General features: G+C 34.5%; 1 protein-coding gene across 1 annotated transcript; it reads right to left on the reverse strand.

The window, feature by feature from the left end:
* Positions 1–629: 629 nt before the first annotated feature.
* Positions 630–24,016, reverse strand: SKIL (SKI like proto-oncogene). The gene is made up of 6 exons (XM_068971023.1): positions 22,946–24,016; positions 9,174–9,267; positions 7,404–7,636; positions 3,903–4,144; positions 3,388–3,612; positions 630–2,720 (listed from the first exon to the last, which is right to left on the reverse strand). Exons 1-6 carry the CDS (start codon positions 23,985–23,987, stop codon positions 2,562–2,564), a joined length of 1,995 nt encoding a protein of 664 aa, XP_068827124.1. The 5' UTR covers positions 23,988–24,016; the 3' UTR covers positions 630–2,561.
* Between the last annotated feature and the right edge of the window lie 756 nt (positions 24,017–24,772).

A 24,772-nucleotide genomic window follows, 5' to 3' on the forward strand; every position in this document is an offset into this window, starting at 1 on the left:
TTGGTACCCTTTTCTCATCAAGTTTAGAATACAGAAACTATCATCATTCAAATTTAACATCAACTCATCACCCAGTCAACTAATATTCTATCTTTTCTTCCTTTTAAAGATGCTCTAGCATTTCTGATATGTCATTCCTTTAACACAGCTTTTGAAAGTAAATATTTTTATATTTTTCCTAAAAAGAAAAATATTATGAAGTCTGAGGGAAAATATGTTTGCCTGATGAGTTGGCACACAAAAGTTAACATTAAAACAAACTTTAAGCTAACAACCAACACACAAAATGAGCATGCAAAGAATAATAATTATATGGATAAGATATTTTTAGCAGAGGCCACTTGTAAAGTATTACAAAGTCTCTATACTTTCAAGCTATGTTGTACAGTTTAACTTAAAATTACTTTTATCTAGAATAGGCATACTATTTACAATTGGCTTAAAAAAAAACAAAACACTATTTTCAAAGAAGTTAGAAACTGATGGCACGTTAATGTATCTTCTGAAAAATGAAGACTATACAATTTCATGTGGCAAGTTTCCCTTATGTGAAGGACTAGAAAAAATAGTTCTTTATTCAAAGCTAATAAATTAAGAGCTTATGATAATTTAAAGGTGATTAAAGCAATGCTCAGAATTTTTTAAAACATATTTTAATGATTAAACAAATTATTTTAGATGTTTTTGAGTTGAAACTTCAATAGCTTATCATTTTAACTAAATAACATAAGTAGATTTTGAGTGAAATAGAAAAATAAATTATACAGACTTGAGTTTTACCTCCCCAAAAGTTTAGCTGTGACGCAACTAACCCACAACTAAAACGAAACTGTGTCATAAAATATCTTTGTGTTTTTCTTTCTCCAGATGATAAAGGCAAATAAAAAGTATTAGAAGCATATGTCATTTTTAATATTTATTCCTGTATGTCATTTTAACATGTGTTCTTCCTTAAGGAGATTCCAAGGATTGACCAATTAAATTGCAGAGTTAACACAGTAAAACTTAAATGGAAAATAGAAAATACACATTTAGATGATACTTTAGTAAAGAAACTATACTTTGGGAAGTACAAAAATTCTTTTAGGCTATATCAGTACCATTAAGCAAAATATGAAAATAACTGGTTAAATGATAACCTACTTACTTTTGAAGTTCTATACCAAGCATCTATTGTCTATGATGGGAAGAGTAAATAACCTTAACTTTAGCTGATTTATAAAATAAATTTAGCTCTCAAGTAATTTCATACAGTACCATACACAAGAATATAAAAATTAAATTCATGGGATAATAATGTCAATTAATGGTAGCTTCAGGAAACTTTCTTTTAAAAAATGCATACTAAGAATTTTACCTAGTATCTTTTAAGCCAAGAATTAACTAACATGAAATTTGCCATTAATGATAGACTTTTCTGTGCAAAAAAAAAAAGTGCAGAAGAAGTTGTCCCTCCCCAAACTATGGAATTTCTGTCTTCTAAAAACTATCTAGCAGATAAGTAAACTTCCCTATATTAGCCTATCATACACTACTAGTTGACTGTAAATTCCTGATTTTGATATTAAATAATAATTGAAAATGGTCCATTCATGCACATTTGGTAAGACTTAACATTTAAACATACAAAAGTCCAAAATAACCTTCAAAGTGTTTAATATCTTACAATTTAAAAGAAAACAAATCCATTATATAAATTTCAGTAAGACCCACAACTACATATAAAAACTGTACAGGAGGATTATGGATTGTATAGAAACCGATGTACATCAATAGTATCAGTTTTTCTCAAGTACATTAACATTTTCACAACACTATTAACAACATAAACAAAAGTTCAAAAATTATGACATTTTATTCCCTCTTCTAAAGTTGCTGCATAAAAAACTTTCTCTAAATATAACCACATTTAAACAGAAAATCTAATTATAACTGGTTCTTGAGTTTAACAGCAGTGTATAAGAAAGCATGTTATCTTTTCCCTTGGGGTGTGCTATAACTTCATCAATGAAATTCCTCTACTGACAAAATGTCTCTTAGGAGACATTAAATAGAAAGGAACTGGTGGAAATTCATGCCACAAGATGAATAATGAGTATACTTTCAACTTAGAAAGGAGATTGTTAATGAAAAAAATGGACAACTCCTTGAGTAGCTCTATATATGAAATATGAAGCCACCATTGTATCTAAAATTGAGTCTAAAATATGGATAACAAAATTGATCAAAACTATTTTCCATCACACAATGCAGCTTTTAAAAAGTATGCAATCGTTAAACTGCATTAGAAATATAGGCATCATATCTAATAGTTGAAACTGCAAAGTATTGGTTTGAAGCTCGTTGAAAGGAAAAGTACAAAGAAACATACATTTTCATTCATTTGGAAAATGTAAAAATTTATATACTAATATATAATCTCTTCACTTTCTCTGATCTACAAATGGATAGAATGCCGTTATTTCATGCAGATAAATTGTTCAGAATCCATTTACCAAAGTAAACAAACAAATAAAAATAAACCCTGTTGGGAACACACAGATGGATTTCTTTGAAGGTTTCTATTCTTTAGCAGTCTTTGATGATTTCAAAATTTGCAGCTTTAGCTCTTTTATCATCTTCTCTAACTTCTGCCTTGCCTCCCGTTCCTGTCTGAGTTCGTCTTGGAGTTCTTGCCTATCAGCCTCAGCATGGTCCAGTCTCTGTCTCAGTTCTGCCAGCTGTGTGATTTAGAAGACTGTGTCAGTTTTCCATTCAGTTTTGGTTTTCCATTACTTCTCACATCATGGCAAAGACCTACTTGCAAATCATTTTTGCAAAAATGAACTATTTCATGCATATTATAATCTCTTGAATATCCAATACTATTAATCTGACTTTGAAATGACCTTAAAATGAGGGCAAAACAAAGGGTCAAGGGAACTGAACACTTAGAACACTTTCATTATGCCTTATACTTTGGTATACCTGTTACCACAGCATGATCAGATTAGGAGTTATTTGTTCATCTTTCCCAAGTTGTGAGCTACCATCCACTTTTGCCCCAAGGCTTGTGAACATAGTAGGCAACAGTTTATGTTTGTTAAGCCATTGATTTGAAAGCCCATGTATTACATTAAAATAACATTGATACTCAGATAGCTAGAGATTAGCAATTAGGACAACTAAACTATAGAAATCCAATAAAAATTTAAAGTAATGCAACAACTAAGATCCAAACAATCATCTTGAATGATATAGCATAAAATTGTGTTTAACAGAATTATCTATTTTGAAGTCTAGCCTAAATGAAACAAGTTAACAAAAAGTAATTTCTTTAATGAAATTAAAGTAACAGCTTCAATTTCCACATTGAAAAGGCAACACTATACAAACTGTAATTCTTACCTGTGCTGCATATTCAGCCTCTTTATCTTTTTCTAAATTTGAGTCACAGGTACATTTTTGCTTCATTACCTGCTCTAGTTTTTTCTCTAAGTCTTTCTGTTCAACATGAAATTCTTCCATTCTTTGAGCATGTTCATTCTGCAAAGATTCAAGCTCCTTCTGTAAATTCTGCTGTTCTTCAGTAAGTTCCTTCATAGCTTTTGAACTATTCAACATTTCAACTTCCTGTAATTTAAACAGTCACAATATAATTTTTACTTTATTTCTATCACATTAAACCTTTCAATTCAGAAAAAAACAGGACAGAAAGTATCTATTACAAAACTGAGGTGTCATATCAATTCTATACATAAGTAGCTATCTTAAAAACTATTTTCTCTAAAAATTTAAAAGTATATTAATATTTCTTATAAGTATAAAACTGAACAATATTAAAACATTTACAGCATCTTATTTTGAAGAATATGCAAAAGTATTTTTTTCACAATGGACTATCATTTAAATAACAGTTTTACCATCTGAAGTTGTTGCTTCTTCTGTAAAACTGAGTTCAGTTTTTCCTGTTGTTTTACATAAGTTCTCACTACTTCTTCCATGATTTTTCCCTTATCATCCTCACAAGTGACATCTTTGACAAGAAATGGAGATGAAGCTGCAACATCACAGTCAGTTCCTGATTTGCTTGTGTCTCTGGCTAAGCTGCAAGTGGTAGACTCAGGTTTCTTTTTGCTGGTAGAATTATTCGAGACTGATGGATCTTCAAAGGCAAAAAAGAAGTAACAAAGTATAAATGCCACTCTGTCAAAAGTCACTAGAATGATCCATAAATGAAATTAAGAAAACAATTTCATTTATAAACAAAATAAAAAAATAATAAAGATACTTAGGAATAAACTTAGCAAAAGTAGTATAAAACTTATACAACAGAAACTATAAAATATCATTGAAAGAAATAAAAGACCTAAATAAATGGAAAGGAATCCTATGTTCATGGATTGGAAGACTTAATATCATTAAGATGATATCATGATCTCCAAAATTCCTATGCTGAAATCCTAACCCCCAATGTGATGGTATTAGGAAATGAAACCTGTAGGAGATAATTAGCTCATAAGGGTAGAGACCCCTTAATGGGATTTATGCGCTTATAAAAGAGACTCCAGAGAGCTCTCCCACAATTTCGGTACATAATGAAAAGACGGCCATCTATGAACCAGGAGGCAAACCCTTGCTAGACCAAATCCACTAGGGCCTTGATCTTAAGACTTCCCAGCCTCTAGAACAGTGAAAGGGTAAGTGTCTATGGAATAAGCCACCCAGTCATGTTATTTTTGTTATAAATGGTAGTCTCAAACTGATCTACTTTTTCAATGCAGATCCTATCAAAATCTCACCTGGCTGTGTGGCAGAATTTAGCAAACTGATCCTAAAACTCATGGAAATAAAAGGAAACCAAGATAGGCAAAGTAATCTTGAAAAAGAAAAACAAAGTTGGAGGATTCACAATCTCCAATGGCAAAGCTTATTATGAAGCTACAGAAATCAAAACCGTGTGCTGTACGGACATAAAGACTGAGTCCAGAAATAAACATATACTTTTACAGGCAACTGGTTTTTAACAAGGGTGCCAAAACAATTCAAAGAGTAACAGTAGCTTTTTCAACCGTGTTGGGACAACTGTATCTATATACGATTGAGGTTGAACTTCACATCTTTTATAAAAATTAATTAAAAATATACGATTGAGATTGAACTTTACATCTTATATAAAAATTAATTAAAAATGGATCACAGACTTAAACTTAAGAGCTAAAATTCTTAACTGGATTAGGCAATCGTTTCTTAGACATGACACCTAAAGTAAGCAACCAAAGTAGCAACAAACTGGACTTCATCTGAATTTAAAACTTCTGTGTTTCAAAGGACACTACCAAGAAAGTGAAGACAACTGACACAATGGCAAATCCTCTATCTGGTAAGGCTCTAGTACCCAGAATGTACACGTAACTCTTACAACTCAATAATAAAGAGACAACCCAATTTAAAAATAGGCGAAGGATCTCAACAGGTACTTCTCCAAAGATTTGCAATGCAGACTTCCCTGGTGGTCCAGTGGCTAAGACTCTGCACTCCTAATGCAGGGGACCTGGTTCAATCGCTGGTCAGAGGACTAGAGTCCACATGCTGCAACTGAGAGTGCGCATGCAACTAAAGATCCTACCTATGTGCCGCAACTAAAACCTGGCACAGCCAAACAAGTAAAACAAATATTAAAAAGGAGAGGGAGATTTGCAGTGTCCAAAAAAAACATGAAAAGATATTCAGTACCATAAGTCAACTTGGAGAACTGCAAATCAAAACTGTGAGATACCACTTTACAACCACGAGGATGGCTCTCCTCAAAAGACGAACAATGACAACTGTTGGCAAAGATGTGCAGAAACTGGAAACCTCAGAGACCGTTGCTAGAAATGAAAATGGTATGGTTGCTTTGAAAAACAGTTTGGCAGTCCCTCAAGATATTAAACATAGAGTTACCATATGACCCAGCAATTCCACTCCTAAATATATAGCCAAGAGAAATAAAAACATATGTTCACATTAAAACTTGTGCTTAAGTGTTCATAACAGCATTAGTCGTAACAGCCAAATGTGGACACATTCAAATGTCCATCAGCTGACGAATGGACAAACAAAACAGGGTCTTATCCATCCACACAACAGAAAGTTACTAAGCCATAAACAGGGAAGAAGTGCTAATACATGCTACAACATCTACTGAGAAAACATCCTTAGTGGAAGAAGCCAGGCAACAGAAGGCCACATGCTGTACAATCATTTTATATGAAATGCCTAGAACAGGCAAATCCATAAAAACAAAAAACAGATTAGAGGCTGGTAAAAGGGGAGAATGAAGAGTAACTTCCGGATTACAGGATTTCTTTTAAGGATCATGAAATGTTCTGAAATTAACTGTGATCATTACACAAAACTTCGTGAATTTACTAAAAACCACTCAATTGTACAGTCTAAAAGGATAAATTTTATGGTATATGAATTACACCTCAACAATTTTTTTAAATTGTTTTTTAATACAAACATGGTATAAAGGTATGTTACTAATTATTCTTTGCCATATTTAAATCCAAGGAAAATCTCAAAATTAAAGTACAAACTCCCCCCAAAGAATCGCAACTATCTATGAAAACAATTACATAACCAAAGGACTCTTCCACTGCTCTGAGAAAGCTGAACTGTTACATTTGCCTAAGCTGTAGGCAAAACTCTGCAGCTACAGAGAGGGTAACACAGGCAGCATGTGAGCAGACATATCTTGTTTGGTCCACCATATTTTAAAAGGCACTGTAACTATGCAGCTTTTTTTTTACATGTCCAGCTAGCATTCTGCATTTATGCCATCTGCCTGGCTCCTACAGCTATTCATTTTCAATCCTTGCTTATTCCACAACTTAATGTCTCTGAGTCCTATACCTAACTACACTTAGTACACTTCTTTCTAATTGAAGCATAGTTGATTAACAGTATCCTGTTAGTTCCAGGTGTACAACATAATTATTCAATATTTTTACAGATTATCATATACTTTTTAAAGATAATTCTATTAATCTATTTTTGGCTATCTATTGTGCTGGCTCTTTGTTGCTAGACGGGCTTTTCTCTAGTTGAGGCTACTTTTCATTGCGGCACGCAGGCTTCTCACTGCTGTCGTTTCCCTTCTCGCAGAGCACTGGCTATAGCGCGTGCGGGCTTCAGCAGCTGCAGCTCCTGGGATCTAGAGCACACTCTCAACAGCTGTGGCCATGGGCTTAGCTATTCCCCAGCATGTGGGATCTTCCCAGACTTCAGAGTTTTGAAAGGTGTTTTGTATTTTTTTAAGATATAAGCTTCATTTATCTGGAAAATTCTCTTATTAAAAGAAACCCTCTTTTTGAAAATGCTGAATAAATATGTTGATTAGCGACATGATTTTAAAAAGGTAATTTCTGAATCCTTACCTAGGTGGCTATATAATTCTTTACTTGCTTTTAGATCCATTTTCTCTTGTTCCTCCAGTGAGACATCTGGATAAGACACTATTTTTTGATGTTTCCCACTACTGTGAGGCTTCTCTGACTGTCTTGGTATAGATTTGCTTGCCTCTGCCTTTGTGACCTCTTTAGGCTGAGGTACAGCTGAAGTAAGTGACACATTTGGTGCAACCACTTTATCACACATGTATAAGTAGTAGCTGAAAACAAAAAATGGCAAAATAAGATACATATTACATTTAGGTAAAAATATATTAACATCAATTTCTATAGTTAAACAATTTTTTTAAAACCAAAACAGATAACGCAACAATTCAGAAAATAAGGGTCTTAGAAAAGAGTTCTTAAAAATGTCAGTAAGTAGTTGAGGCACAAAGAGCAAAATTATGAGGATATTCCTGTTATTTTCCAAAAGTAGTTTCTAAACAGTTTTTAAAAAGATACTCACTGAAAAGAAAATCAGTTTTCCTTCCCTCAAAACCTCATGAGAACTAAAACCATGAAGTACTTTACAGAGCAGTTCAACAACCCTCAGTAGGTAATGTTTATGCCAAAAGAAAACAGACTACATGATATTCTGGAGGACCATTTCCCTGTGAGCCACCCCTCCAAAGCTAGGAGTCCTTGCTCTTTGCTATAGTGAGGCTGATTCAGGCCACACTGCATGGCTATGGCCTGATTCACTGAAGCCCCAATGAACAGCTTCCAAGGCCCTTCTCCCTTTTCAAGAAAACAATCAGTGTTCTGAACAATGCCCAGCTACTGGGCTATCCTCCTTGGATCAGACTCCACCAAGCAACCTTCTGAAAATACTTTGATATTTCCTACTTAATTTGATAAAACAGCAATAATAAAATCAAGCAAAACTAAGATCAAAGGGATAACCACCAATACCAATTTTGCTCAAAGCTCACATAAAATTGTGCAAGAGATTATCTGAGAGACATGGAACAAATTTGAGCTAGATATTTAAGTACCATATGATTAACTATAATCTGCTTAACCTTTAGCCAAAAGATGCAACCATTTAAGTGACCTAACACTTCATCCTCTAAGTTCTAAATAATATCCTCTTATATTACATTTTCTTTGTACAGGACATCTATATTATCCCTCTTGACCAATTACATGAATTCTGAGGGTGAAAACTCAATATCCTGCTAAGAAAACTGCCAGGTTTAATACTGCTCCAAAGTTTATTTCAAATGTAAAAGGAATAGAAGGAACTATATAAATGTAAGTAAGATTGAGAGTCTCCATAACTGTGCTTGAGGAGATAAATGCTGCTTTTATCTACAGCAGCAAATAAAAGTCTAGGTTTTTTAAATAAAAAGTTTATAATCTAAGGTGCATTTTTATTGAAAATATGAACATTGATTTTGAGGGGTGCGACTACTATGAAAACCTCTAAGTTCCAAAAAAGGTTCACTTTAAAAAATCAAAGTTGCACACTGCACTCTTGGAGAGTTGGTTTACCTCTTGAAGGGAAGTAAGGAAAATTTTTAAACTTTCATATTTTCCACTTTAGGGCAAAAAGGAAATAACATATTTCCAGGAAAAAAACATAGAAAGATACAAAAAAAGTTAATTCAAATATTCAACCTATTCGAATTCATTCCCTGGATTAGCAAAAAAAAAAAAAAAAACCTAAAATGATATAATGAATTCCCAGAGCCTAGAAAAGCACCTGCTGTATAGATATTGAATGAAGGAATGAACAAGCTAATACCCACTCACCTGGGATGTAAAAATGAATGTGTCTGAGAGACATGGTCACCTTCCTGTTTTATAACTGGATACCATGACTGCAATTCCATTCCTGGTGATGTATCTATCTGTAGAAAAATGTAGAAGTGGAAAAGTTTATTGAAGGAAGATATGATGGTTAAGATGGTTAATCTTAGATGCGTATTCGACAGAGCTGTAGGCTGCCTCTGGAGAACACTGACTAGGAAAGAATTATGTAATTCAAGAATCATCTTCGAATAGGGCAGTCTTTCTTTAAAATACCAGGTCTAGTCACTTAAAACTCAAAGAGACATTAACTACCTCATCACAAGAACAGCTTCAGCATGTATATTAACATGGACTACCAGAAATGATTTCATCAAATACCATACTTATGGAATCTGTGTTAAAAATCCATTTTAAATAATAGTACTCTACAAATGTACAGCATTGATTAAGTTTTGACTCTTCTTGCTACTATATCAGCTATAACCTACCCCCTCCATCCCTATAGTATTTCTCAGCATACTAAATTAGATAACATCCTACAGCAATACTTTGCCAAATTTTGAAACCACTGTGTCTGCTAACACTTATCAGTAAACCACATTTTATCATAAATATGAAAAGCTCTTTTTTAGCCTTGTAAATAAAGGAAAAGGAGAGGGTAACTGGCTACCTCAAAGTTCATGATAAGAACTTTATATCCTGCTTAATTCTAACAAATAGCTTATTAAGTAGATACAATTATCTCCACTTTACAGATCAGAAAACTGAGGCTCAGAAACTGAGAAAAAATAAATAACCTGTGGTTACTAACTTCCTCATTTGGTTTGTTTTACATGTCTCCCCTCCCCCTACATACACATATTGGGAGATCAACATTTTGTTAAGAATTACTGGGCAAAGAATTTAAAAGACTAACAAGGCCATAAGACTATAGGGAAAAGAATAATATTTTGAAAGGATTTAAGAGGTGAGTATTCAGTGAGGGCCTCTAGACTCTATATACAGAGTAGAATTTGTTTTAAAACTTCACAATCCTGGTCAAGTGTTCTAAAGAAGTTCAGGATCTGGGGCAAAATCAACTGCTTATTTATAAAATACAACAATCATTTATTTACATAGTTTCTCAGCCTATAGCTTAGTTCTATCAGAAGGGGAACTGACTACTGGCAACAGAAATACTGAATGATAGATACCAGGTGCCAGCTGATAGCCTAAAGAGAGAGAAGAATTACAAGACACAAACACAAAAACTGATTCAAAAAGCAAGGCAATCTGAGGGCTTTCTCATACATAGGCAAGGAAAAACAATATATCTCAACTGTTCCCTATCTTTATTCCAAAAGAGTATCTAATGTTTAAGAAGTCTTGAGTCAATATGACATAGTTATAATCAATATTTATAAGTAGTATACCATATACACACATATTCATACATACACTCAGATTGAAAAGTATTTGATATTTTAGATTTTAAAAAAGGTTAAAGTTTTTTAAAAAGACACAGTGCTGAGAAGAGAAGTTTCATTATCCAGAAAACTCATTTAGGCAGAACATTTTTCACCCTAACACTGTAATAAAAGAGGTGTTAATGAACAAAAAGCTCATTCTAACAAATCAATGAAATATAAGATCAGCTCAAATTAAATGAGAAATTCCTTTTTAGAGGTCATTTGTTAAATTCATTATTTAGAAAATAAAGAAAGCTCCACTTTACATCAGTTTTATATCTGAGACATCCTGGATGTTCTACTGCCCAAGAAATCAACTGTTTCCAGATTTTTTAAATTAAAACTATTAAAATTGATATTTATATTTAAAAGTTTTTCCTATTATGGATAGCTGGGATTTTAAATCTTCAGAATAACAAAATTCTAAACTTCTTCAGCCAAAGATCTTGACTTCAAATCTGACTCAATTTTGATCATGTTCATTTCAAAATTCTGTAGCTTGATAAGTTTGTATAAGTTTTACTTTTTTATTCATAATCCAAACTCAGTATAGTTTTGCTTTTATGACATCTCTAAACTTCAAATGCCACCTTAAATAACTGTTAGCACATTTGTTTCTATTTAAACACCCGTCCCTCTCTTGTTTCTGATCTTTGTTTCCTATTCTTGCACCTACCCACGAAGAGACCCAGAGGAGGGGGTTCTTAAAAAAAACCTACCTTTAAGACCATCTAGTGCAGTCCTCTAGCAAATGTCTGAATTTCCTCTACAAAACTCCTGATGGAGTGGTTATCTGGCCTCTGCTTAAGTAGCAGCTTGAGGTCAAGGACTGTCTTAATTACTTTCGTATTTTCAGTACCTAGCACCACGCCTGGCAATGCAGTAGGGACTCGATAAATATTCGTTGAATGAATTCTGAATGACAGTGTAGCTCATTAAATTCCCAGGGTGGCCCCTTTTAAGCTTACTCTGCTACTAGTCTCTTTCACATTTACTAATACCCCTTTATTCCATGAAGTGCTGAAGAATCTCAACTGTCTCTGGGCGCATTTTTAGAGATCAGATTTACAAATTAAATAGTATAATTGATGGGGAAATGTACAACACTAACCATGATAAAATGTTGGGAGTTAATTTTACCTATTATTCTGTGGTAAGCCATAAACACATTGACAACAAATTATCCTAACTGCATGTTAAAAACAATTAAGAAAAGAACACAACAGAACATTCACAGTCATGCCAGATTTTCTCATCTATTCTGCATTTGTGGCAACATACAAATTAGGTCTTCAAAAAAATAACAGTATAATTAAATGGCACAGCAGTAATGCTACTACTGATCAGGAATAAAAATGAGACACCAAGATGCACACAGGTATTGCCTTTTCTTTTACCTTTCAATATGAGGATAATTTATTCCCTTCAAGTAATTGAACACTAAAACAGACTATATTACATTATTTGGCAAAGAAAAGAAATAGATCACTTAGTAGCTCAAGTTAGAGTCTTAACATTTTAAAATACTTTTATCATTCAACTTCCCCATCATTATCTACCACAAAATGAACAGATGGCATCCTCATCTGAAACACATAAGAAAAATTTCAGGCATGATTTCATTCCGAAAGTTCTTTCTCTAAGTCATAAAACAACAAATACATCTAAGAAAGCAAAATTTAAACAAGTCCAAAATGTATAGTAGAAGAATTAATTCTAAATAAGTAAATATTAGAAAGTGTTTTACACAAAGTTTCTCTAAATTTCAACTTACTGTGTTATGTATACATGACCTTTTAATAATTAGGTATCCTGATAAAGAACTACTGTATTTCGGTACAATGCTTATTAGTCTCACAATGACAAATAATATAGAGAACCTGGTTTCATTTACAAAAAGACCAATAAGTATTTCTGTCATCACTTTTTAGTAACAAAAGCAACTGCATCCACTCAGCACCGTTAGTACATATACATGCCAATTTGCACTAAAAAAAATATAGACAAATAAGACAAAAACCGTTTAAAACTCCCAGACTTATCTTCAGTAGTAAACTTTGATTTTAGGTGGCACTGTTAGTTTCTAATTATAGTTGCAGATTAATATTGTGATCTTTAATTAACCCTAATGACAAACATTGATGAACTAAAGTAATCAAAACAATATCTCAGTATTGATGGGATTTTAAAAGTTCCCCTCAAAAAATCTGGATTAAATTTTTGTAATATGTGGGAAAAGAATTTTTTAATATAGAATTTAGAAACACAAAAATTAATTTTTACATTTTGGTATTTATAAGCCAGTATATGTATGAAGGACTGGTAGACTGGTAAATTTCATAGTCTATCCTCTATAATGGTGTGCTTACATTAAGTAAAATATAATGCATATTAAATACACATTATGTTGTACAGCCAAACATAAATTGTTAGTAACCTTAGTAAATACATGACTGAACACACTGTTAAGCAATAATTCCTTAGGTATAAAGCAAAGATCCCTATCATGTTCCTTTTTTATGTATAATACTAAGACATTCAGTTCAGTTCAGTCGCTCAGTCGTGTCCAACTCTTTGCGACCCCATGAATCGCAGCACGCCAGGCCTCCCTGTCCATCACCAACTCCCGGAGTTCACTCAGACTCACGTCCATCGAGTCTGTGATGCCATCCAGCCATCTCATCCTCTGTCGTCCCCTTCTCCTCCTGCCCCCAATCCCTCCCAGCATCAGAGTCTTTTCCAATGAGTCAACTCTTCACATGAGGTGGCCAAAGTATTGGAGTTTCAGCTTCAGCATCATTCCTTCCAAAGAAATCCCAGGGCTGATCTCCTTCAGAATGGACTGGTTGGATCTCCTTGCAGTCCAAGGGACTCTCAAGAGTATTCTCCAACACCACAGTTCAAAAGCATCAATTCTTCGGCGCTCAGCTTTCTTCACAGTCCAACTCTCACAACCATACATGACCACTGGAAAAACCACGGCTTTGACTAGACGGACCTTTGTTGGCAAAGTAATGTCTCTGCTTTTCAACATGCTATCTAGGTTGGTCATAACTTTTCTTCCAAGGAGTAAGCGTCTTTTTATTTCATGGCTGCAGTCACCAACTGCAGTGATTTTGGAGCCCAAAAAAATAAAGTTTGCCACTATTTCCACTGTTTCCCCATCTATTCCCCATGAAGTGATGGGACCAGATGCCATGATCTTCATTTTCTGAATGTTGAGCTTTAAGCCAATTTTTTCACTCTCCTCTTTCACTTTCATCAAGAGGCTTTTGAGTTCCTCTTCACTTTCTGCCATAAGGGTGGTGTCATCTGCATATCTGAGGTTATTGATATTTCTCCTGGCAATCTTGATTCCAGCATGTGCTTCTTCCAGCCCAGTGTTTCTCATGATGTACTCTGCATATAAGTTAAATAAGCAGGGTGACAATATACAGCCTTGACGTACTCCTTTTCCTATTTGGAACCAGTCTGTTGGTCCATGTCCAGTTCTAACTGTTGCTTTCTGACATGCATACAGGTTTCTCAAGAGGCAGGTCAGGTAGTCTGGTATTCCCATCTCTTTCAGAATTTTCCACAGTTTATTGTGATCCACACAGTCAAAGGCTTTGGCGTAGTCAATAAAGCAGAAACAGATGTTTTTCTGGAACTCTCTTGCTTTTTCCATGATCCAGCGGATGTTGGCAATTTGATCTCTGGTTCCTCTGTCTTTTCTAAAATCAGCTTGAACATCTGGGAGTTCACGGTTCCCGTATTGCTGAAGCCTGGCTTGGAGAATTTTGAGCATTACTTTACTAGCGTGTGGGATGAGTGCAATTGTTCGGGAGTTTGAGCATTCTTTGGTATTGCCTTTCTTTGGGATGGGAATGAAAACTGACCTTTTCCAGTCCTGTGGCCACTGCTGAGTTTCCAAATTTGCTGGCATATTGAGTGCAGCACTTTCACAGCATCATCTTGCAGGATCTGAAATAGCTCAACTGGAATTCCATCACCTCCACTAGCTTTGTTCGTAGTGATGCTTTCTAAGGCCCACTTGACTTCACATTCCAGGATGTCTGGCTCTAGGTGAGTGATCACACCATCGTGATTATCTGGGTCGTGAAGATCTTCTTTGTATAGTTCTTCCGTGTATTCTTGCCACCTCTTAATATCTTCTGCTTCTGTTCGGTCCATACCATTTCTGTCCTTTATTGAGCCCAACTTTGCATGAACTATTCCCTTGGTATCTCTAATTTTCTTGAAGAGATTTCTAGTCTTTCCCATTCTGTTGTTTGCCTCTATTTCTTTGCATTGATCGCTGAGGAAGGCTTTCTTATCTCTTCTTGCTATTCTTTGGAACTCTGCATTCAGATGCTTATATCTTTCCTTTTCTCCTTTGCTTTTCACTTCTCTTCTTTTCACAGCTATTTGTAAGGCCTTCTCAGACAGCCATTTTGCTTTTTTGCATTTCTTTTCCATGGGGATGGTCTTGATCCCTGTCTCACGAACCTCTGTCCATAATTCATCAGGCACTCTATCTATCAGATCTAGGCCCTTAAATCTATTTTTCACTTCCACTGTATAATCATAAGGGATTTGATTTAGGTCATACCTGAATGGTCTAGTGGTTTTCCCTACTTTCTTCAATCTAAGTCTGAATTTGGCAATCCATGATCTAAGCCATAGTCAGCTCCTGGTCTTGTTTTCGTTGACTGTATAGAGCTTCTCCATCTTTGGCTGCAAATATAATCAATCTGATCTCGGTGTTGACCATCTGGTGATGTCCATGTGTAGAGTCTTCTCTTGTGTTGTTGGAAGAGGGTGTTTGCTATGACCAGTGCATTTTCTTGGCAAAACTCCATTAGTCTTTGCCCTGCTTCATTCCATATTCCAAGGCCAAATTTGCCTGTTACTCCAGCTGTTTCTTGACTTCCTACCTTTGCATTCCAGTCCCCTATAATGAAAAGGACATCCGTTTGGGTGTTAGTTCTAAAAGGTCTTGTAGGTCTTCATAGAACTGTTCAACTTCAGCTTCTTCAGCGTTACTGGTTGGGGCATAGACTTGGATTACTGTGATACTGAACGGTTTGCCTTGGAAACCAACAGAGATCATTCTGTCGTTCAAGTGGTCCATAAATGATTTCAGGACACTAGACACCCTACCACCCTATCAAACAGCTGCCAACATACTCTTACTGAAAGAAACTGAATCTCTCAGAATAGGATCAGGTTTCCTCAATACTTTCAACATGTTGTGAATGAGTGTTTCAACAACTGAACTAGGAATAGTGTTACAAGGTAGCAATAGGTACTTAAAGAGATTTTAAGCCTTAGTTTTATGCCTCATTTCACTGTAAAAATAATCACTGTAATGATTAACTATAATTATTAATCAACCTGTAACAATATGATCTAAGAACTTCCACTAACTTATCAAAGATGATCTGCAGGAAATCTGGGCTTCCCCAGTGGCTCAGTGGTAAAAAATTCACCTGCCAATGCAGGAGACGTGGGTTTGATCCCTGGATGGGGAAGATCCCCAGAAGAAGGAAATTGCAACCCACACCTGGGAAATCCCATGAACAGAGGAGCCTGGCGAGTCCACAGAATCCCAAAGAATCAGACACGACTTAGCAACTAAGCAACAACCACAACAAGCAGCAATCAGCAATGTCTCCTGCTACTCAATACTACAAAATTGTATCATCTACCTCATAAAGCCAATTTTAGGTTTAAAGTGCTTAAAAACTCTCACAGGAAAAGCAAAGGCTCACATTCTTACGTGCAATTATCATTTAAATCCTTCATGGAAACAAAGACATGTAAAAATCAGTAGCATGACATCACTTCCTTTTCTATCCGAACAAACTGATAAAAATCGTGTTAATTTCTGAGACTTAAAAAAAAATTAACTTCTTTACAGTGGAATTCTATAGTGTCTAGTTCACTTAATATTGCAATTATTTGAAAATTTACGTGTCACATACATCCTTTCACTAAACTATCTGTCAAAAGTTAATCTATGTAAATGTAAGGCTTTGCTTTTCTATCCCATTTCAGGATATATGCTTTTAAAAAACTAAGATTATTTTGACCTTCAAATAATGTAAATTAACATCAAAATGTAAATTATTTTACTATGTGCAATGGATTGCACGTTTAAAATTTTACTCTATTTCATGTATTTTTAAAGTGCTGATGACCTACTAAATTGACTTCCTTTACATCCCCTCATCCTTCTCAACTGAGGTTCTCAAGAGAATTAAGCCTAAATTCTGCAAAGTTTCCACTGTATGCATTAAATTAACTTCTCTCCAAAGTACTTAGAACAGTACTATATACAATCTTTCTAAAGGGCTTAATTCTCCTCAGAGAACCCCAGATGGGAAAGGGTATATAGATGAAAAACTGCAAGTTGATGACTACTGTTCTAAGTGCAAGTTTTACAGTTTGTCCAAATGTATTATTTCAACAAATAGTCCTAAATTAACAAGTGCACTCTACAGATGATTTTGCACAGATCTGTAATACAAAGCATTACAGATATAAAGGAATAAATAAATTCCAATGGTGGTTATCACTCCATGGTGAAATGATGAGAAAATTCTGTTTTCTTCTTTGCACTTTTTTTAGGATGTACTATAATGGGCTTACAGTGCTTCCATAATCACACCAAAAAACCTTTTCAAAAAGGAGTAAAAGCCTTATTTTTATGTACCAAAGTGATTTTTAGTTAAGTTTCTTTCATTTTTGTATTCTTTGTCCCCACCCCATAAGATACTCAAAATACACACTTTTAAGGCTACTTGAAATCGCAAAATAAATTCAATACCAGAAATAAATAAAATCAAAATGCTGTACTGCTTTAAAACTAAACTGTTTCCTCCTTGAAAATCACTGGTAGCATTCTATGGCTAGTAAGACTTTTCATTCAGTTTTATCCAAACCTTTGTTAAGCATCTACCACCTTCTACATTTAGAAACTACAGGATGAATTCCTGCCCTAGGGACCCTCCAGCTAGTCTTTACACACACACTTCTGTGACCCATTTCTAAGTTTCGGAATCAAAATGAGTTTTAAACTAACTGTGTGTGTGTGTGCTCATTCACTTCAGTCATGGCCAACTCCTCGCATCCCCATGGACTACAGTGCACCAGGCTCCTGCATCCACAGGATTCTCCAGGCAAGAATACTGGAATGGGCCATCTTGGCCCCTGCAGGGAAACTAACTTTACCCCTGTCCTGTTCATTCCTCTTTCTGCCTCAACATGGGGCTATACTTTATTTAGTGATGGAACTAAACCACACCCTTAAAAATGGTTAAGGTTTAATTATATATTCTTTAGGTTTTTTGTAGTCAAATAAAATCCTTACATTACTTTAATGTACATGTAACATACAGGAAACCTCAAAAGAGCAAAATTTTACACATGGACAAAACACATATTCCCAAACTAGTTTTACCTCTTTACTTGATCAAATTGAGTCCTGGCTCCATATGTTCTGCTTTCAGAATTCTAAAGGCATTAAAATTATCCAATTCTTGCTTTCCTCCTTATTCTCAACTGGCATAAATTATAACATATGTATAGCTACGAGAACACTATTGGCTGACTATGCACCGATTCAGCCCTATCCCTTTTCTTCAAAGTTTCTTAAGGAGACTTGATTTCCTTGAAGTTTTTCAACATTTCTCAGACCAAAAGGATGAAGTTTTTTATCAGAAGCCTTTTTAAAAATGTTAACATTTTTAAAAGTTCTACCATTTTTTAATGATAAAAATGAATAGACTATATTTCTAAACCATAAGGGGGCACTATTCCCAAAGCCATTCTAATGATTCCACTGAAATGTCCCTATAACATATTTTATAACAAACTTGTTTTATACTTTCTTCTTGCAAACTTCATTTTGGTAAGTAAACAAATATCCAACTAATATAATTACTGTGTACAAACAATTAATGTGAGATACATTTGAGCCCAATACTCAGTTATCTTACTTAGAAATATCTTCAGATAATTCTAGAAAAATCAAAAGTGAGGAAAGGAAAAATCCAAAATTACATATTAGTAAATATTTCAATCATAGTTTGAAGTATCATCCTATGTTTCTAGACTCTTAACTTTGAAAATACTTTTACATCCATTTCCTCATTTGATCAGTTGTCTTATTCAATAGTTTACTTGCAAATTATATGTTTATTAAGGGTTAAACCATCATTTTTCAAAAAAAAAATCCCAATTATTCTAAAATCAGGGTAGTTTCTTAAAAATTTGTTCAGTTTAAAAAAGTTTCCTTTTCCCTGAATAACTGACATGCCACCAGACTAAATTCTGGGGAAATGGGACTCTCTAAACCCATTAAGATAGTTGTTAATTTTAGAAGTCAGGCAAAAATATTCATACTGGTCCCCTCTATGAGCACAAATACTTCATTTGATTCTGACCTTACCACCACTTGATAAAAGTTTATGCTAATTATAAAATGCAAACTATGCCTCTGATGTAACAAATTACCATCAAATCTATCACAATTATTACTGTTACATATTTTGTCCCAATACAATTCTTGTAGTTACCTATCCTCTCTAGTGTATTTCCTTCCCTCATTTAGGTTTGTACTAAGAAACACACTTCCTAAACAAAAGAAGCTCTCAAAAATAGCTTACAAGAGGGGAGAAAATTTCTGTAGTATTATTATTCCAAATGACCTCTACAGAAATGAACTGTAAGTAAAAGGTAAAACTAAAAAAAAAAGTGAAATGTTGAATAAAGAGGAAAACTTCTAAGTTGATATCTTTAGGTAATCTATTCGCATCACAGATAATTCATAGGGCCTTTTCCCTAGTAGGAATAAACACTATACTATTTTACAGTCAAGTCTAAATGCTAGAAACCTAAATTTTAACTCCTAAAAAAAAATAAGGGCATAAATCATCTTTACTTAGTGACCTGGAGATTGTTGGCCACATGCTGTAACAGGAAAGAATCACCTATAAAGATCTTATCAATTGACTACAAATAGGTTTTTCTAATGTGCTTGAAAATAATCCAAAGTAAACATTACCCTTCAAATTTTATTTACAAATGATCAGTTTGCTTGGCAAACCTTTTTCCAGATAGAAACATAAGATTCAACAAAATCAGAATTAGATCAAATAACACTGGAAGCTTGGAAAATCATCAAAAATGATATTCTTGCATATATTTGCACACTGTAAAATACTATAATCATTTTTATAATAAAAACATAAAAAGCTGAAATGATATGAAGAGGTAGTTTAGTTTTCATAACACCATTTTGCAAAGCAAGCTAGGCAGATCTAATATCAAGTATTATTTTTTGCGGTGACCTAAGAAAGAGTTCAAAATACTGTTATCTTTGGTGTCTGCAAAGAATAGTCAGTTCTCCACTTAGAACACTGACCATATCCCACTTATTTCTCCCATCTAAGTTCTAACTATGCAAAGTCAATATAGTTTTGCAAATAGTTTGGTAACCATTATTAATGTAACTTTCATCGTTAGAAATAATTTAACAGTTGCTACATTTCAAACAATTGCTACATTTCAAACAATTGCCTACTGAGTTTGAGGGGGGTTTTTAAAAGCCAAAAAACTACTCTTTAGCTAAACATACCCAATTACATTAGTGTTCATATTAAACCTAAAGACCTTTAGATAAGAACTTAATATATTTAGTATATTCTTTTTTAAGCATTTTAAACTTTATGTTTCATATTGGAGCATAACTGATTAATGTTTTAATAGTTTCAAGTTGGTGGCAAAGGGACTCAGCCATACATATACATGTTTCCTTTCTCCCACAAACTCTCCTCCCATCCTAGCTGCTACTTAACATTGAGCAGAGTTCCTTGAGCTATACGGTAGGTTATTCTTTAATTTTTTTTTAAGTCTATTTTGACTTTTTAAAATGAGCTTCTTCTGGATCTATCTGGTTTGTTGGGCAACCAATTCAATGACTCACAGAAGATAATGAAAAATGTTTCCCAGTCAAAGGACCTTCTCCTTACGCCCTTCCCAGTAAAAGACCTTAGTCTGAGTCTATATAAAAGTTAATAAAGAGCTTAAGAACCATCATACGAAGGTAAGTTGACAAGAAAAGTTAATGTTTCTCAAAATTCAGTTTCTGCTATGGGGTGTACGTTACGGAAAAGTAGTGAAAATTTCTAGACTTCAAGTCAGAAGACCTGTATTCAATTCCTGATTCTAATGTCTTATCAGTTACACAGCCAGGAGCATACAACCCATCTCGGACTGGTCTCTCATCTGAACTTCAAAAAAGAACTACTTTAACATGTTTTGAGGAACGTATTTCTAAAATGTGAAGTGGCAAGCACACATCACTATACATGAACTCCCCCCAAACTTCTTTCTGAAAGGTTTATTGAAAGTTTTCTTAAATTCTCTTAAATTGCTTAAAATTCACATTAAATTAGAAAAAATACCAAAATATGCCAAAAACATTGTAGCAAATATTGCAAAAAATAACATAGTAAAAAGATGGCAAAAAAAAATCTCACATCTTCCCCAAATAAAAACTGAATTCAAATTAATAAATTCTGATACAATAAAAGGGCTACATCCAGATGAAGGACGGTTTCAATTTTAACCAAACCCTAGCACATTCAGTTTCAGTTAAGTAAATTCATCACCTTTTTTTTTTTAACCTTTATCACGGTTCTCAGGTATTTTTTTCTCACAAACACAGAGCAGGAACATTAGGCAAAGCAATTTATCCCCAAAATGCTTATGTCAGAGCAATCAAGATCAGACCAAGAACATCTGGCAAATAATGTGGCCACCTATGGACATATAAGAGTTCTAGTTAGGTTAGGGCAAAATACCATAAATATTAAGGGGGGGGGCATTCCACATTTTGAGAATATAGACAATTCTAATAAGCACAATCTTCAGCTTGTGACCAGGCCAGTTGTAAGCAAGTCCAACAACGTGAGAACTGGCTTGAGGTCAACTATGCTTTAAAATCAGTTAATAATGGCACCAGAACAATATAAACGTATCTAGTAGCCACAGGCGAGGAATTTCAAAGTACTGATGCTTTGGATTCAGCAAGGAGCAAACTACCCTGAATTCAAGTCTGAAAGTATCTTCACTGGGCTTCAGAAGCAAATTATTGTCTTAGAACTACATTGTAACTAAATTTCCCTATTGGGAAAACTAAATCTCCCCAAAGGGAAAGATATCCTATTGATGCACAGGACACTAAACCTTAGGTTCTGGTCTAAGTTCTAGTCTTGCTATAAATAACCTTCAGTCATTCAGTACACTTCATTCATTTCTTCTGTGAAGGAGAAAAGATAGACTATATCAAGGAATAAAAGCTAATTGACAGTGGAAAGATTAGATTTTTATGATGAAATATGGCCACCTTTTTTGTGGTACCAATAAAATAAAATTATGTGTGTAAAACTGTTCAAGAACAATGCTTGGTACGTTTTAACAGCGTTAGCTATTATACTGATTTTATTCAAGTAGGAAAATATTTTAAAACCAGATCCATACACTGAATATGTAATAGCCTAAATCTTATTAGCTAGGTATTCAAACTCTTGGAATAAAAATACTCATTTAGCCTACCAAATAATGCAGTGAGAAAATAATAACTTTAAAATCTCTTTGCTGGTAAGTTTTTATATTCATATTTATTTAATCTAGAATAATCTGTATTCTAGCTGTCATAACTTTTTAAATTATTCCTCTTTAAAAAAATCTTGCAGACTAGAATCACAAAGTCTTCAGATCAATATGTCTTTTGCATTTGTTTCCAATATTGATGAAGTCTGAATATTCAATTACAGAAACAATGTCAGAAATCCTAAATATACCTCTGAAAAATGCTGTTTGGAGCCCATCACCAGAATTGTTTTGGCTAGCTATACACCATTTGCAAATGGAGATAAGACCAAAGTGTAAATTAAGAGTCCCAAGAAAACAACTGAGTCAGTCATCAGAAGGCAAAATGTGTGAAAAAGAAAGCGGACTCAAGAAAAAAGCCCCAAATCCTCCACTCCCTGCTTATATAACGTTGGGAAAGTCACGTGATCTCTCTGAGCCTCATTCTCTTTATCTGTAAAATGGGAATAATCCCATTTCTCTCAGCAGGTTATTTGGAACATCAAATGAGAACACACAAAGGAAGCACTTAACAGCCTAAAACGTGTAATACAAACATATTATACAGATCAGTATTTTTTGCTGTTGTTGAATGAGCAGTAATACTTTAAGTTATATTCTAAATATACAATTTCAAAGTACACCATTACCAGTGTTCAAAATTGCTAATTTAAAAAAAAAAACTTGCCTTGGATTGAGTCCTCTTCCCATTCCTCATGCTAAATTTCTCCTTCATTTCTTCTAAAATTATCTTCAGTTTCTTTTCTTCAGGTGTCCCCAAGTATTTTTGGTTCACATGAAGATAGCAATGCCATTTGGCTGATTCAAAGCCCCAGTGGCAAGTCCTTTTGTCCGGTGATCTGTGAGAATGCATCACAAACGTCTGGGGTGCAAACATTCCACAGCACTCTAGACACTGAATACATGGAGCATCTGGCTGAACATAAAATTGGGGTGCAAATAAACCCTGACATTTGCCCAAGCATTCATGTTCCACTTCAAAGGCACTGCCAGTTTCCTTCAACTGGGCCAATGAGTTTTTTGCAGGTAGTATACTACCATTTTGAGGAAAGGTGCGTGGCCGCAATAAAGCGTTACATAGTCTTTGTGCATCAGTTAATGTGATCAGCCCACAGGATGGGGCATTGAATGGAAGTATTCCCAGGACCTTTAAGATATGAAGCTGGTCTGATGTACATCTGGAGCAATAAATGTACAATTCATCACACACTGTATTTATTTGCTGGAGTGAAAATTCTCGGAGAACAGAATTTAGGACTTGGGGCAAACAGAGTCTCTTTTCTCCTCCAACCTGAAAACAAGAAATAGACTCCCCTTCCAACACAGTCTGGGTGAGTTCTGTGGAGCTATCAGAAGGGATGAGCAGTGGACCAGGAAGAACCTGAGGAGATGGAAGAGGCAGAAATACTGTAGGTGACATGCTTTCTTGGGAATACCGAGCAGAAAACGCTGCTGGTCCACCCAAAGAGCTCTGACTACTTAAATGGAATTGTGCCAAAGTATGTTTCAAACTAGGATTTAAATGTAAAGGTTCAGGCACAGAGGCACAGGTCCTCTTGACATGCTCTTCGTCGGTTTCCATTGGTGTTTCATAGTCATCCAAGTGTTCCTTCTTTACTGTTGGCAACTTGTTTATCATCATTTTTCCATTTGCATGAATGTCTGTCATCATCTTTTTCACTGGAGGGCTGCCATCATCTTCCATCCCATTCAATTTTTTATTTGAGCTCTGAACCAAGGAAAATTTCGCCTGTAGGTTTTCCATTGCTAAAAACTATTGTGTTAAACAAGTAAGTCTGAAATTTGCATTATTATTTAGTTGCTTATTTTAAGAGAGAGAATTGATGTGTACCAATTCTTATGGTAACTTATCCTCAAAGAAAATTTAAATTTCCAAAGAGATATCCCTACACTACTCAATAGATTTTGCAACTTTGTTTGGTTCTGCTAATACTTCAGTATAAGTATTGCCAGTACTATAAAAAAAATTATGTCTAATAACAAAGAATAATTTTAAGCGGCACACCTCCTAGGAAACTTTTTTTTTAATCTTCAGGTATATGTACTAAAATAAAGTTATCAGTTCTCTCAATTCATGATGTCCAAGTTCAATGCAACAGTTTGGTTTAGTTTTAGGCACAACACCCAGAAAGTTTATGCTTGTGTCAAAAATCACGTGTCAAAATTATGCACCCAAATTTAGTATTCGGCACCAAGGACACAAAAAAAAAATGGGGGGGGGGGAATATCTTCTCTAAAAATGATCTGTTGGTCTGTGTGAACAAAATGAAGGCTTGAATAAACCCTCACACCAGTAACAAGAGACTCCGAATCCACTTGAATTTCTGTGATTAAAAATGAAACCTAAAGAAAAATCTGCCCAGTTATCTTCAAGGATTGCTGTTCATTCTTCTTTTAATTAATCTGGAAGAGAAGGGGGTTGGGGAAGAGTTACATTTGAATTTGTTCCAGAGGCCAAAGGGTCAGTTT

This window comes from Capricornis sumatraensis, chromosome 1 (genome assembly GCF_032405125.1).
Source record: "Capricornis sumatraensis isolate serow.1 chromosome 1, serow.2, whole genome shotgun sequence".
NCBI classification, from domain to species: Eukaryota; Metazoa; Chordata; class Mammalia; order Artiodactyla; family Bovidae; genus Capricornis; species Capricornis sumatraensis.